General features: G+C 41.6%; 2 protein-coding genes across 5 annotated transcripts; one reads left to right on the top strand and one right to left on the bottom strand.

Annotated features, from left to right (window-relative positions):
- Positions 1-5,222: 5,222 nt before the first annotated feature.
- Positions 5,223-8,650, bottom strand: LOC144022832 (uncharacterized). 2 transcript variants are annotated; one of them, XM_077527977.1, is made up of 4 exons: positions 7,947-8,650; positions 7,811-7,852; positions 7,061-7,211; positions 5,223-5,941 (listed from the first exon to the last, which is right to left on the bottom strand). In XM_077527977.1, the coding sequence occupies exons 2-4, from the start codon at positions 7,848-7,850 to the stop codon at positions 5,377-5,379; spliced, it is 756 nt and encodes a 251-aa protein (XP_077384103.1). In that variant the 5' UTR covers positions 7,851-7,852; positions 7,947-8,650; the 3' UTR covers positions 5,223-5,376. The 2 variants fall into 2 exon arrangements, with proteins under 2 accessions (XP_077384103.1, XP_077384102.1); XM_077527976.1 differs by having other exon boundaries at positions 7,811-7,855; positions 7,947-8,645.
- apoa4b.2 (apolipoprotein A-IV b, tandem duplicate 2) lies at positions 8,089-11,690 on the top strand. 3 transcript variants are annotated; one of them, XM_077527974.1, is made up of 5 exons: positions 8,089-8,310; positions 9,927-10,071; positions 10,170-10,220; positions 10,693-10,843; positions 10,922-11,690. In XM_077527974.1, exons 3-5 carry the CDS (start codon positions 10,181-10,183, stop codon positions 11,493-11,495), a joined length of 765 nt encoding a protein of 254 aa, XP_077384100.1. In that variant the 5' UTR covers positions 8,089-8,310; positions 9,927-10,071; positions 10,170-10,180; the 3' UTR covers positions 11,496-11,690. The 3 variants fall into 3 exon arrangements, with proteins under 3 accessions (XP_077384100.1, XP_077384099.1, XP_077384101.1); XM_077527973.1 differs by lacking the exon at positions 9,927-10,071; XM_077527975.1 differs by lacking the exon at positions 8,089-8,310 and having other exon boundaries at positions 9,579-10,071.
- The last annotated feature ends 3,051 nt before the right edge of the window (positions 11,691-14,741 follow it).

The raw sequence follows: 14,741 nt of genomic DNA, 5'->3' as shown, positions 1-14,741 counted from the left end.
TTCTTAACGTCAGTACAGAATTCCTTATGCAGTTCCGTCGTTTCTCTTTGGCTACCCTGACATTTTTTTGCAAAATGCAGCTCCTCCCAAACTTTTCTGTACTTTCCCATCAACACCACAAGTCAGCGCTGAATGTCAACAGAACAAGCGGGCCGACGCAAAAAAACGAACACCTGAACACAATCAATCAATCAATCAATCATGGTGCAAATGGAGCCAATCCCGACTGTTGCTTACAAATACTCTTCTGTCTTGAGTCTAACAACAAACATACGCCCCCAAAAAACTTTCTGCACTTCTTGAAAACCACCACTAGATGGCAATATAGCCTTCTTAAATTTGCAATTTTGGAGCTGCCGTTTACACTTCATCCACATCAAATTATTTAAACCACTATAACAGTACTGAGAAAAAAACAAATGGTGTTGCATTGTATTAACGAGACCAATAATACAGGCACAGACAACTACAAAAAGGTTATTGAGCCAACTCAACGTCCAGTCACTTGCCAACCCTCATCTTACTTGCAATTAACATAAAAAAAACAAAAGAGGAACCCTGAATACAATGAAGTTATTTTTGTGTTTGAGACATTCAATGTGGCCCCCGGGGCGGTCTTTGAAAAAATGAAAGAAGATGAAGAACGAGATAATCTGCCATCATCATCATCTGCCAGCCCACCAGTGAGCGCTTATCTGCAACGCAATGCGAGCCGAGTCAAAAGGCCAGCGACAAGACGCGTCTTGCTCACAGACAGCCGGAGCCGGGCGCACGTCCGTCTGTCCGTCTGGGCTGCAAAGTGCCATTTTCTTCTCAAAAACAACAGCAAGTCTTGGCAACGCGGGTTGTCGCCAGATCAAATCACTCAACACCAACTGGACGCAACATTAGGGACAGCTAGATCATTACTTCTTTGTCGCCAAAACAAGATAAGCAACAAAACAAAATAATCAAAATGATGGAAGTGAAACAAAATTTGTTTGTGTGCATCTGTGAATGAGTAAATGGAAAGAAAGAAAGAACAAAAAAGCTGCTTTAGCCAGTGACTGACAGAGATGCAACGGTCCAGCGCGAATGTTGATGACGTATGGAAACACACACTTGGCTAAGAATTATCGCGCCAGGCAAACATATCGAGCATACTTTTTTTTATTATTGTGGGATTTTGATTTATTGCTTATCGCGACAGCCCTAATTGGATGTTTTAAAAGGTAACCTATGCCGACAACAACATGTTAGGCCTTGTGACACTTCGGCGTCAGGCTACGGCGTAGGCGTGATGGCGTTGCGCCGCCCGTGCGTTTGCCTTCATACTTGCGCGCAATACACATCACAATACGCATCGGGTTCTGCTGCAGTTCACTGCAAGTCGGGGTGTCGCTACGGCTGGGATGCCTCAGAGTGGAGGAAGTTCAATTCAATTCAGGAACAAGAAACAAAGCCTGGGGGAGAGTTGGCTCATCACCGCGGCAATTATTTAATGTCAATCTGCAACGGTGTCTGCCGTAAACTCGCTAAAACAACAGCCCCGTGCTTGGCGAACACAGTTTTGTTTTGTTTTTTACCCCATCGTCACACATGCATATATCCACACGTACAACCGTGGTCTCCCGGGCGGGAAGTGGATTCGTGCCGCCTGCGTTTACAAACACAGTTGCCTTCACGGAAACTACCCGGGAGAGCGAGAGAGAGACAGAGAAAAAAAGAAAAATCTGAGTACGATATCGAACGGGCCAATCACGGACCAATCACGAGCGACGCTACGTCCCGCCATCTACGACGTGCAAGAAATTCATACATGATCTACGCCGGTCATTAAAACAAGAGCAAACGCAGAAGTATAACCAGGCTTAAGATATGAGCAGTCACCGTGTCACCACACCACGATAACAAAGTAACTAGACAGAAGTAGAAGCCCAAAGGTAGGTTTTAAAATCTTCAAATGAAAAGCGTGACTTTAACGTGGTTCGTTTTCGTGAAAGATTAGCGACCAACTCAAGATTCAAAGTCAACTCGACCGCACCACCTGATCATATAATAAATCTTCCCTTTCTACGAAAACTGCTTTCTTTCCGCCCACTTTGAGGTCAACCGCTGTTGAAGCTGTTCCAAAGTGTGTTTGACGATTGTACCATGTTGAAATTTCACGCCTGGGACGTCATTCTCTTCTCTGCTATTTGTCTGACTCATGCATATTAATGAGAGAACGTGAGATCAACCTTACTGAGGACATCTGACCGGACTTGTCCAGATCCGATGTGTTTACAGTTTGTGACGACAAGAGCGGATTTTGGCATGTGCTATTATTTAACAACATTTGCCACCCCTTTTGGTGGTTACAGATGGCTGAGGATGCCGATGGGGACAAGTCCGACCCTTGAAATATTCCAACGAAAACTTGCACAAGCATTCGAAAATGTACCGGGTCTGTACATTATTGCAGATGACCTCTTGATTACAGGTCAAGGAGAAAGACACAAGAGGAAGAAGAGCAAGGATCATGATGAAAAACTGAAACAGTCCCTGGACAGGTGCAGACAGTGGAACATAAAACTGAATGCAGAAAAGTTTCGACGAAGACAAAAAAAAAAAATATAAAAATAAAAAATAAAAAAAAATAAAAGGAGACTACCTACATTTGACATCTCCTGTTGAGCGGATGCCGGCGTTCCTGAAATTAAAAGAGTGCTGAAATATTACAGCCCGGATGAAGAACTTAAGAGTGCGAAGCTTCAAAAACAGGTTTGGGCGCAGCGCCTATGCAGATGGGAAACCCATTTGCATTTGCAAGTCAAGCACTCACACAAACAGAACGTGGTTATGCACACATAGACAAGGAGTTTTTAGAAATGTTTTTTTAGTATGGAAAAATTACACCAATACACATATGTCCGCAAAGTAACGGTACAAAATAGGGATGGGAACCTCTGGGTACCTCACGATACGATACGATATGCGACACAAGGCTCACGATAACGATTGTCTCATGATATGACGATACTGCGATTATCAATATATTGATCAGGTAATAAATCCACAACAATCTACGATAAAACTAATCATGACATGTTTTTTCAATGGAAAAATGTTTTCTTTTTATACCATCACTTGTCTTCTTCACAGTGAGTGTTTTTTTTTATTATTTTTTTAAACAAATACAAATGTTTTATTAACAGAGACAACTTTCTGCGAACACTATTGTCATGCAACATGTCAGTCAGTCACATAGTCAATTGTTTCATTTTATAAACTGTGACAATTTTTTTTGTGTAACATTAAAAAAGTAAATCAATAAAAATATTAATTAAATCCAATTAAAAATAATTGTGAGTTTCGAAGCATAAAATGTTTTAAAACCTTAAAATTTAAGCTATAATACACATTTTATACACAAATCATCAAGAATAAAAAAAAAAAAAAAAAGACTACTGTATGAACAGTCAAAGTTGCATTACACGCAAGATGAAAAAAAAAAAATGCACTCATGCGTCATAAAAGCGTTTTTCAGTCAGTAGACTCTGAGCCTCCACGTTGGAGTCTGAACGAGTCACCACAGGACAAACGTCGTGTGGCGTCTTTGCAACAGCCTCAAGAATAAAAAAAAAACAAAAAAACAAAAACAATACTGCAGTAATGTTCACTTTCAATAATGTGTTTATGATTATCGACTGTAAATAAAAACTGTGAGTGAACTCAAAATTTCAAGGGAACGATCTTCGATAACATTTGAAGTTGTGCAATTTCACGGAAATGTTTGAAGTTGTGCTGTTGTGAAACTTGGCTTTGCTCCATTTCACAACAAACGAGATTAGAGAATGGTCATCATCTTTCACTGAACCCCAAATTAAACATGGACGTAAGTAAAAACAACATGATTAGTTGTTGCCATAAATGTTAGTAATTTATATTTGAAGTACAAGCAGTGTTTTATTTTTTCCACTTTTGTAGTCTGAAACATTTTCCACTACTTTCCTAACCCAACTTCAAACAGTTATCTGGCACCGTTTCTGAGTTTGGGATTGAAGAAAGGAAATCTAAATTAGTGTTACAAATTCAGGTTAGGGCTCCAAATATAGATTGAAAGTTGGGGTTCCAAATTAGGGTACCAAGTCAAGGTCAGTTTGAAATAAGGATTCCAAATCAGTTTGAAGTGTTTGATGTATTTCTGTCATTAAGGTTCGGGTTCTAAATCAGGATTCCAAACAGCGCATTGGTCACCAATTGCTGACAAAAGAATTTGGCGCGCTTGTGAATTCCATCTCGACGGCGTGCCGCGACACGCCAGATAACGGCCAGCAAATGCTGCGCCTGTGGCCGCAACAGCTCGCTGTTTTGTCATCGGGACATGTCGAGACGAGGGCGGGACAGTCAAAATAAGACTGCTGCTCCCAAAAGAGAAAATAACACAGGACTTCGTAGAATCCAACAAATCTGAAAATGTGTCTGGTTTTAGTTTTACATACATTTGAGCATCACATTTTGCCCATCATATCAACTGTATCAAGATGCACAAACTGTGCAAACTGATACATGTTGTTTGTATCACTGGAAACTGTATAACGATACAGCAATGTGAATAACCTATGCACATTGATATTTGTATAACAAGCAGAAAAATGTCTATACAGTATATTGTGCGTGCCATTTTTTTTTTAAAGGTTAGCAAGGAGTTTCCAATTTCTTGGATTAATAATGTTTTGTTCTTTGAATGAGTGTGTATTTGTCTCCGACTGTCTTTTGTTTCTACAAATGATGTTTTGTCTATGATGTCAACAGGATCAGTACAGTTTGATAGTTGCATAAGTAAAAGAATAAACACTTGGGTACAAATTTATTGAAAAAAATAATGGAAACTGGAGAGTTTTCATTACTTTTCTACATTAAAAAAAAAAAAAATTGCTCATGATAACAATATCATGATAGACATTATAGATAACCGATACATGTCGATATTTGTATCCCGAATTGATTTTTATATACCGTGTGTCTGATTTCAGTTTCAGTTTTATTGCCAGTTTGCTTTTTTCTACAATTATGACGTTTTTGCCAATATCAACAGTATCATGCTACTACAACTGTTGTATTCGATAGATACGTGTTGATATTTTATTATTGCTGAATAAGTAAAACAAAAAATACTTGTGTACAGCGTCCATTTATTTAAAAAAAAAAAATTCTCTGTTGAAAAGAATACAATGAACTGCCAGTTTGTTTGATGAGAATTGTGTTTATTTTACTTTAAAAAAAATCATGGACAGCAACAAGTTAAAAACAATAAATAATTGCTGAACAATTGAGCTACAAAATAAATATAAATTGGATTTCAGTGAGAGTGCAATTGGGAAGACATTTCAAAGAGAATCTCTGGAGTTGGAGTTAATTGCTGTTGACGAAGGCCTTGAGATGTTCCTGGAGATCCGTCGTGAAATGGTCCAGCTTCTCCTTCAGGTCTTCGGCGTAGGGGGCCATCACGCGCTGCACCTTCCTGCTTCCGGAGTAAAACTCTTCCTGCACCCTATAGGCCATGGGGCTGATGTTGTGCTGGAAGGCCGTCAGGTGCTCGTCAACCTGCCTCATCAGGTCTTGCGTGAAGGGGCCCAGGTTACGTTCCACATCGCCGATGCTGCGCTGCAGGCCGGCCATCATTTCCTCGCTGCGCTGCTGAAGTGTTGCTCTCAGGCTGTCCGAATCCACGTTGTCGGCGTACGCGCTCAGCTCCTGCTTCAGCTGATCCACCTTCTCCTGCAGCTGTGCCTTCACGGTGTCCGAGTATTGCTCAAACTTCTCGCTGACCGAGTTCAGATCCTGGCTCAGCACGTTCCTCAGGACGTCGGCCTCGGTGCTGATCTTGGCCACCAGGTCCCTGGCGGCCAAAGGAAGCTTCTCTTTCAGAGTGATGGCGTAATGGCTGGCCATGTCGGCCGTCTCGGCCAGTTGAGCGCTGCAAGGGGCGGAATGAGAAGCTCAGATCACAGATTTGATTCAGCTTCACCAGAGCAAAGCTATTACGAGATCATCAATATATATTGGTATATTCCAATCAAAGAATTTATCAAATGTCATGACAATGTCAACGAGGACAAATATATACATTCAACTCATTTGCTCCCAAAAACGTATAAATACGTTCTATTTTAAATGTTTTGTGTCCCAAAGACGTATTTATACGTTCTTATGTTTTGTTTTGTTTTTTTTAATGCTAGAGCATACAGAAGGCTTTGATGCAGCCTCTCAACTGCAGAGAACGGGTGACGAATTGGTAATAACTACAAAAACGGCCAGCAGGTGGTAGCAGATTATAAGAGATCAACCCACAATTTCCCCACAATTCTAAACAGATTTGTGAATAATGATGAAACTTAGTTATATTCTAATGCTAATTGCTGCAAAATGGATACACATAGCAATATACTTTTTTCCTGATGAAAGAAGAGACTCTAATCTTTGGTAGGTTCCATGTTTTTATAGCAGAAGACCACAATATTCTGTGGGCCTTGCAAACTCAGTCAAAATCCAGTAAAATAGCCGAAGGGGGTTGCTTCAGTGAAAATGGCTGCGAGTGAATGAGTTAAAACCCATTCAAACCCAAAAACGCGTGAAAACGTTTTTTAATACTTTGTCCTTCCCTCCCAAAAATGTGTTTACATGTTTTTTTTTAGTTTTGTTTTTATGCAAGAGCATACAGAAGGCTTTTATGCAGCTTCTGACATGAAGAGGTGGCTTAGGGCAATGATAGTTATTACAAAAAACGGCCAGCAAGTGGCAGAAGAACATAAGAGATCAGCCAGGGCCATGTTGCAACAAGCTTTTTTTGATAGCGTTTTCACCAGGAATGTGAATAATGATTACACTTAGCTATGTTCTAATGCTAATTGCTGCAAAACGAAATCAGATACCGATGAAAGAAGAGACTGACGTTTCTTTTGGTAGGTTCCGTGTTTTTATAGCAATCGAAGACACTATTCTATGGGCCTTGCAAAATCAATCAAGCAAATGGTGTTGCTTCATTGAAAATGGCTGGGAGTGAATGAGTTAAGTGGAATCGCATGGAGCAACTTACTTGATTTCAGCTCCAAACTGAGACTTCATCACCATTTCCAAGGTGTCGTCAGCGGTCTTGCTGGCTTTGGCAATGTAGTCCCAGAAGGCGTCTGTCAGAGCCTCCATTGGAGGCTTGGGCTCGTCGGCGTGGAAGAAGTTGGCATTGCAGCCTGTAGGGAGTGGGGGGGGGGGGGGGGGGGGGGGTACGGATTGCAGATAGTTTCCTTTAGTTCATGACATTTTGCCCACGATATCAAAAGTATCACAATACAGGAACTGTGGATAACCAATTTGTCACTGTTGATAATTGTAAATTGAAAATCTGAAGAAGTAAAAATATATATATACTATGAGATTCAATTGTGTAGAAAAAACAATTTTTCACATGATATCAACAGTATCGCGATACAGTAATTGTGGATTTTTAAATCACTGTAGTGTATACCCATATATAGTGACTGTCCGGTTTTCAGCTTTCATAGTTTCTGTTTCTACAACTAATTTTATTTTGGACATGATATCAACAGTATCATGATACAGCAACTAATGTCGATATTGCTGTGTATAACTGCTATGTATAGTTTTTGTTTTGACACAGAATTCAATTGTTTTCTGAAATTAATATTTTTCACTGATCCAGCTATCCATCCATTTTCTATACTATAAATGTTTGTTTGCGCTTGATATTGACTGTATCGCCATACACTTTGTTAATTATATTTTCTCCATTTTATCGCCCCCAAAAGTGTGCAAAAACATGGCGACTTACCAGAAAGCGCAACCAAAGCGAGGAGAACAAAGACCCTCATGACTGCTGGAGAAACAAACAGGATTTTGGTTGAAGTTCAACAACATGCCAGCGCATTTTACACTTATTTTGAACAAGAAGTCTACTAAATCCTCACCTGCTCTTGTGTCTCTTTGTGGAGTGTGTCTGGTTGACTGTGCTTGCGTTGCCTGTTTTTATACTGAAGAAGCCTGACAGTTGTACTCGAGGAGGCAAAGTCCAGGAGTCCCTGCCATGTTGTCACAAAGCGGTCACATGACTTAGCCAAGACAGGCTCGTGAGATGAAAACGAATTTCAAGAAGGACCTGAGCCGTTTTTATTTATTTTATTTTTTTTGTATTTTCAACAGAGTAGTGATGCTGCACTCTGAAAAGTAGTGTGGACGTACTGCGGTGAGCTTTCACGCCGCCGATGACATCCAGATAACAACGAGATAAACGGGACGACGGCACTGCTGGACTTTGTAACAGGGTCATGCCAGGTGTGCCTTACTTCTTCCTTTATTTCATCATTGGGATAAGAAATTTAAAAAAAGAAAATCCTGGAAACAATCAAAATTTTTCGCCACTGTCATACCACACACAAAAAAAAGCTCCAGAATTCAGCAACCTCACTTATAATTGCAGCTCCGTTTAGGGCAAACTCTAGTATGAGTCAGTCAAAGTGAGGACTCAATATGGTTGCTTCAAACTAAAATGACTTTTTCACGTCCACCAAAATTTTGTTGAAACTTGTTTTTTTTCTAACTCTCCAGGTGGTACCACTGAGTCACTTATGAGTAGCTTTTAATAATCGTTTTTATTAGTGATGGATAAATGAAGCGTCATGAAGCATTTGTGATTTATTTACTCCTCTAGATGGCACTATTGGTTTTCATGTGGAAATGTAATCAATTTCCTCTGTGCTAGCCTATCTATCTATCTATCTATCTATCTATCTATTTATCTGAGTCAAAAATATCAAGTGCATCATGAAGCTTCATTTTCCCATCACTAGTTTTTACAGCAGAGGAAATCAAAGTAGCTTCACAAACATAATGAAATAACCTACAATGACAGCTTTTAAACACATTAACAGACGATTTAAAAATGTTCAAAAGAGCTTAAGGATTTAAGGACTTGTGGCCGATTTCACTTCTGTCGGCAGCTGTGTGCAGCATAACAGCTAAATGCCGCTTCACCATGTTTGCTTTGAGCTCTGGGCTCCATTAATTGAACGTAGTAGCACATTGAGGTTGACTGGAAGAGATGCGATTTAGGTCAAGTCAGGTTTATTAATCACAAGAGTCTCAAAGGGCTTCACATGACCACAGTTGATAAATATTAACGGCATTGTCGTGATCGAACCACAAGAGGCCAAGGAAAAACTTTATAAAAAAAAAAAAAAAAAAAAAAAAAAAAAAACTTCAGGAATGAGAAACCTTGAGAAGGGACCACAAATGTGGTAATGCCTCCTTCCAGGATGGCCAGGCTGCAATGGATTCTGAATGGGCAACAAATTACACAGGTTGTGATGCTAAACGTAGTGCGAAAGTCCATTTAGGAAGTTGAAGCACTGCAAAGAAGACGCCGTCAAGGGAAGTCGGATAAGGTGAACTTCCGTTTGACGGGTAAACACATTGTCATGTTCACTAGCTGTCTACTGGCATAAAGTTAGCGTGAATGACAAAAAGTGCCGATGATGCCTTAAAAAGAACAAATCTAATCTAAATCGTTTGTAGTTTGACTTTGACGTTGCGGCGAGTCAATCATTACGGAGACATTGACGACCGTGTGCTTTTGTGTTTGATTTTGTCATTTGACGTCATTTTACATTGAAGGACAACACCTTAAGAGGCTGACGATGGCACAGTCCACTGACCCTTGGTCAGCCTGACTCACGGTGGCTGTCATGGGAACTTTGACCCACAAATTGAATGTATGCGAGGTGAGCAGGCACAGTGAAAAACAATGGGAGACCATGAGCCTTTTTTGTACATCAGCGCCTATACATAATAAAGGCTCGTTTGGAGTTGAAAATCTGGAGAAAGAACTTGAAATCTAGCCATGCGGCGCGTAACAATAGGGTTATGCCCTCGGGATGCGTGCTTGTGCTTAGGACATCATTGGAGATAGTGAGTGACAGCAAGGCACATGCGGCCTGGACTTTGGGATTATTAGCGTCTGCTTTGCTATAAAAGCTGTGACGGCGCATCAGTTGAGTAGAAGCACTGCAGAGTTTTCACTGGCAGATACTCTCACAGGTAAGAAAGACCGCAAGCAGCTTCTTGCCTGTTTTGTCATCCTTCTGTTAGTCAAAAATAGACATCGCTAATTTGAGTTCTGTATCTTTTTTCTATAGATCCAACAACCATGAAGGTCCTCGCTGTCCTTGTTCTGGCCGTTTTCACTGGTGAGTACAAAGCCACCCGTTCAGAGAGGACAAAGCACTGGTCTCGCGTAGTAAACAGTTTTTTTTATTTTTTTATTTTATTTATTTTATTTTTTTTAAAGAGAAGGATAATCCAGAGGCATTTCTGAGTTCACATTCAATCAAACGGAGAATTTTTCTTTCTGCTCACCTTAACTCAAAATATTTTCTTAAGAAGTGGTTTGGTTGGTCTTGTGATTTTGTTTTGCAACCATTTAACCTCCATGTTGTTCTTCTCAACACTGGTCCTTCTTTTGAAATAAACCTAAAAAAAGACAAAGAAATAACTAAAGACAACCTAGAACTAATTTTTTGTGAGGTATGCTCAGGTTTGCTTGAAGGATCAATCAGATCCACGAATCAGATCTTGGGTCACACACAATCCATTTGTTGGAGAAAAGAGGAAGACTTTTGCTGGACTGTCGAACCAAAACTGACTTTCTCCATGTTCCAGGCTGCAATGCCAACTTCTTCCACGCTGATGCGCCCAAGCCCCAGCTGGAGGTGCTGACTGATGCCTTCTGGGACTACGTCGCCAAGGCCACTCAGACCGCTGATGACACGATACAGATGATCAAGAAGTCTCAGTTGGGACAGGACTTTAGGTATGCCTCAATATCCTTCCCCGAACTTCTGCGGCAAATGCTGTCATCTTACGGTTCTTTGTCCTGCTTTTCCTCCAGCGCCCGGCTGGCTGATGGCACCGACATGGCCAACCAGTATGCCGTCACCCTGCACGACCAGCTCCCCCCCGCGGCCAAGGAGCTGATTGCCAAGGTGAGCGGCGAGGCCGATAAGCTGAAGGAGCGCGTGACCCTGGAAATGACCGCCGTCCGTGAGAAGGTGGAGCCCTATACCAACAACATGAAGGTCCAGATCCAGGAAAAAATGGAGCTGATCCAGTCAGAGGTCAACCAACTTCTCGCCATGGATTCCGAGACCCTGAAGACCGAAATCGTGAGGAGGAGCGAGGAGATCAAGGCCAACCTGGACCAGGCCGTGGCTGACCTTCAGGCTCAACTGGAGCCCCACACTGATGACCTGATGCAGAAGGTGGATGAGCACCTGAAGACCTTCAAGGACAGTGTGACCCCAATGGCCGAGAAGCTCCAGAACGAGATGGCCCAGAGAGCCCAGCAGATGAGAGACCTGGCCACCCCTTACATCGGAGAGCTGAGGGACACCCTGGACCCCTACGCCCAGGACCTCCAGGCTCATCTGAATGCCCTCTACGAGTCCTTTGTCAAAACCAACTAAGTCTACTGCCTCATTAACAACAAACTGAATTCACCAGTACGCAGTTTTCTCAGGAGGACGGCAAGTTTGTCAACAGAAGGGCAACGCAAGCTCATCAGTATCTAAAAATGTTCATGGTTTACAGTAGTATTCAGTGTTGGTCTGTTCCAAGCAGTCTTCCATTACAATCACAATAAAGCCCTTCAAAATAAAAAAGCTAACGTGACTTTCTTTACTTTGCTTCTATTTGGATAATCATTGTAGGTATGCACAAAAACTTCACAAACAAACCAAGGAATCTGTTACTTTTGGTTCCAATTCGAATACTAACGTGAAGGGTACTAACCTGGCAATAGCCAGATTGATATTACGCTTCACTCAAGGGAGTTGTCCGCAATATCCATCTGGTACCACTCCACGGTAATTTGCTCGGGAAAGGCGGGACATTCTGTACAATAATTCGAGGTGATTGGACGATGCGGTATTGCACTCGTTTGTTTTAACCAATTACGGCCACGGATGAAAATGTCGTCTACGTTCTTGTCGAAGGGTGGGTGGGGAAGCACGAACATCTTACCAGCTAAAAATGCACAAAGTGCCTCTCCTTGTTCAACATTCAACAAGGAAACAATTAGTAATTCTGCAACAACAAAATTAATTGCAGCGTTCATTCGTCCATGTTAGGTTTGTTTGTTAGCCCCGGCGTCGGTGCTGGTTTCCTGGTTTCGTCACAGTTGCATGCCCCGCCCCAAACACGATGTCGCTATGTAATTGGCCCGAAACACCACTGGTTTGGATCGGTGGAAATCAATGGGCTCGGAACAAGATGTATTCTGCGGAGTTTGTGAACTCACAAATACCATGAGAATTCATCTTGCGAGAGCAAGGTTAGAAGGGTACAGCCCACCACAGAATAAACATGGCTGCCCATTGCAAACATCATACCTCGTCCCCACAAAGCAGGAATTAGCAACACAAAAACAACTTTTGCTGCCTGATCTTTTCTTACAGTTCTGTTAACAGACGACCCACACCACGTGATGCAAACCATTCATCAACTATTCAGATAGGAAGGCCAGGTTGGAACTTGCCAAAAAACACAGAAAACAGTCCTCTGGCTTGCAGATTGATGAAGTTAAATTAAAGTGTGACCTCAAATAATGGAGGAAGATGAAGGTTTTCACTCGACATTGGTAAACATACCAACTGAATTTAGTCAAATAAAAACATTTCCAAATGGTTCTATTAGTCACAAATTAACTGGGGAAACGTCCTTCCTCAACATGCGCCAGGGAGCCTGGCGTGTTCAGGCTTTGCGTGTGTCAGAGTTGCGACACCCGCGAATGGACTGGACGAGACATGTTGGGTTACTGGAAGTTCAAGAACACATCCTGTTTGCAGTGTTTTTTTGTGCCACCATCCCCGCTGGCTGATTGCGCCCACGCTGCGCTACACAGTGGCAAACAACATTCCACTCGTCTGCCTCCAGCTGTTTCGGAACAAGGTTAACCCCCTAACCCAGCACACAATACTCTTGCTCCGGGACACATAACTGTTTAATGTTTCAATCATTTTCGTACTACTTGGGAATCACTCAGAACTAAAAGTAGTTGTTTGTAATCATTTTTGATACATGCGCTGCCAAACGTGATTACGTCCGCTAGCCTAAGGCTGACAGCACCATTAGCATGGAGGACATGCATGGCAAGACCGCAATGTAGTTCCTGTCCCTTGATATTATGTTCTGTATCAGCCAGTGTGCAGTATGTTCTGTTTTGAAAAATCAAAACACATGTAAGCGCTACATCGTGCAAAAAAAAAAAAAAAAAAAAAAGAAGAAAGAAGATCATTGATCATTAGTCACTTCAGCATTTTGTAGCCCGAAAACAAACATGGAAAATGGTCAGTCAGATAATTTTACGACATGTATTACGCATGTACTGTATATTTTTTGGAGAGCCTTATAACACTTTTGCATGTTAATATAGTATTAGTATATAGTAGTATTTTTATTTTTTTTAAATTGTGTCTAATTTCCTCATTTCAGACAAGCCACTTCACAAGTCACATTGCCACCTACTGGCCTGGCATGCACATGACAGCATGTGAGCGGGGGGGGGCGGGGGTGGTTAGTCATTTTGCCAAATGTTCCTGACTTTTCTCAATGCCGACGGCGGCTTTTGAACAAATACGCAGAAAGTGTCGACATGCGAGAAAACCGCGTGATGTCTGACCGCTAATAACCCGGCTGAGTCGTCCGAAGGCGACGTCATCCGACATTAGCTCAGACGACCGTTTGCACACTCCCCCCTGACTTTGTTTTCCCCTTTGTCAGGCTTTTTACTGTAAAAGCTCATCACTCTCACTTCCTCCTCCTTCCACCATTTGGTCTTACGAAAAACCTTTTGTTTCAATTCCTCAGCGAGACAATAACAAGAAAAACAAAACTCTCCATGTTTAGCATTGCCACGTGGGTAAGAAGACTGTCAACAAATACAGAATACAAAACGGAATCGAAACCTTTGCATTGTACGTCAGGGTCTAAAAAGCAATAGCAAATGTTTACAAGCTAGAAAATGTAAATGTGGTTTGTTTGGTCACTTGCGAGTGGTTAACCCCGGCCCCACCAGTTACCCACTCCCCCCCGCCAATCCCCCGTTACTCTAAGCTATCATGTGTTATCACGACTTGGTGCTAATTACCCGAGCAAGCCAACTCAACTAATCTTTGTTCCTGTACAAAATTATCTCAAAGTCCCAAAGGGCAAAGAGCGTAACACGTTTGACACACGCAAGTCCTCGTAGCGTCGCTTTGTAATCAGGACATATGCACATCAATTCAGAAAACTTGTCCAGTAATCAAGAGGTCATAATTTATCTCTCAATTTACTTCATAAGCATTCCATATGCATTCAAATCTTAGCAGTTTTCATACACCCTGATGCTGCTGGCCTCCTCCCTGCCTCCACACAGAGGGAAAAAATAGTAAATAAATTCAGCTTACTGTAGTGAAATACAAATTTAAAACAATAATAAAGGTAACTAGACTAAGTGCAATTTCTGGAGAAATTGCGTGGGAATGCTGAAAGCTGAATGCTAATATTTGAATGCATGTGGAATGCTTATGAAGTAAATTGAGAGACAAAATATGAAATTATGACTCCCTGGTTACTGGACAATGCACTTTACCAACTGTGCCACCAAGCAGTGTAAGACACCTGGTAATGATGATAAGTTATATATATGGAAGTGGGCGTGGAAAGTGATA

The sequence above is a fragment of the Festucalex cinctus genome, chromosome 7 (assembly GCF_051991245.1).
Source record: "Festucalex cinctus isolate MCC-2025b chromosome 7, RoL_Fcin_1.0, whole genome shotgun sequence".
NCBI classification, from domain to species: domain Eukaryota; kingdom Metazoa; phylum Chordata; class Actinopteri; order Syngnathiformes; family Syngnathidae; genus Festucalex; species Festucalex cinctus.
The sequence above is the reverse complement of the archived record's forward strand: the minus strand, read 5'-3'. Positions and strand labels throughout refer to the sequence as shown.

Coding starts and splice junctions, on each gene's coding strand:
- LOC144022832 (XM_077527977.1), bottom strand. CDS start 7,850: ATGAGGGTCTTTGTTCTCCTCGCTTTGGTTGCGCTTTCTG. Junction 7,212..7,810: donor CGCTTTGGTTGCGCTTTCTG/GTAAGTCGCCAT, acceptor CACTCCCTACAG/GCTGCAATGCCAACTTCTTC. Junction 5,942..7,060: donor CAGTTTGGAGCTGAAATCAA/GTAAGTTGCTCC, acceptor CGCCCCTTGCAG/CGCTCAACTGGCCGAGACGG.
- apoa4b.2 (XM_077527973.1), top strand. Junction 10,221..10,692: donor TGTTCTGGCCGTTTTCACTG/GTGAGTACAAAG, acceptor TCCATGTTCCAG/GCTGCAATGCCAACTTCTTC. Junction 10,844..10,921: donor CAGTTGGGACAGGACTTTAG/GTATGCCTCAAT, acceptor CTTTTCCTCCAG/CGCCCGGCTGGCTGATGGCA.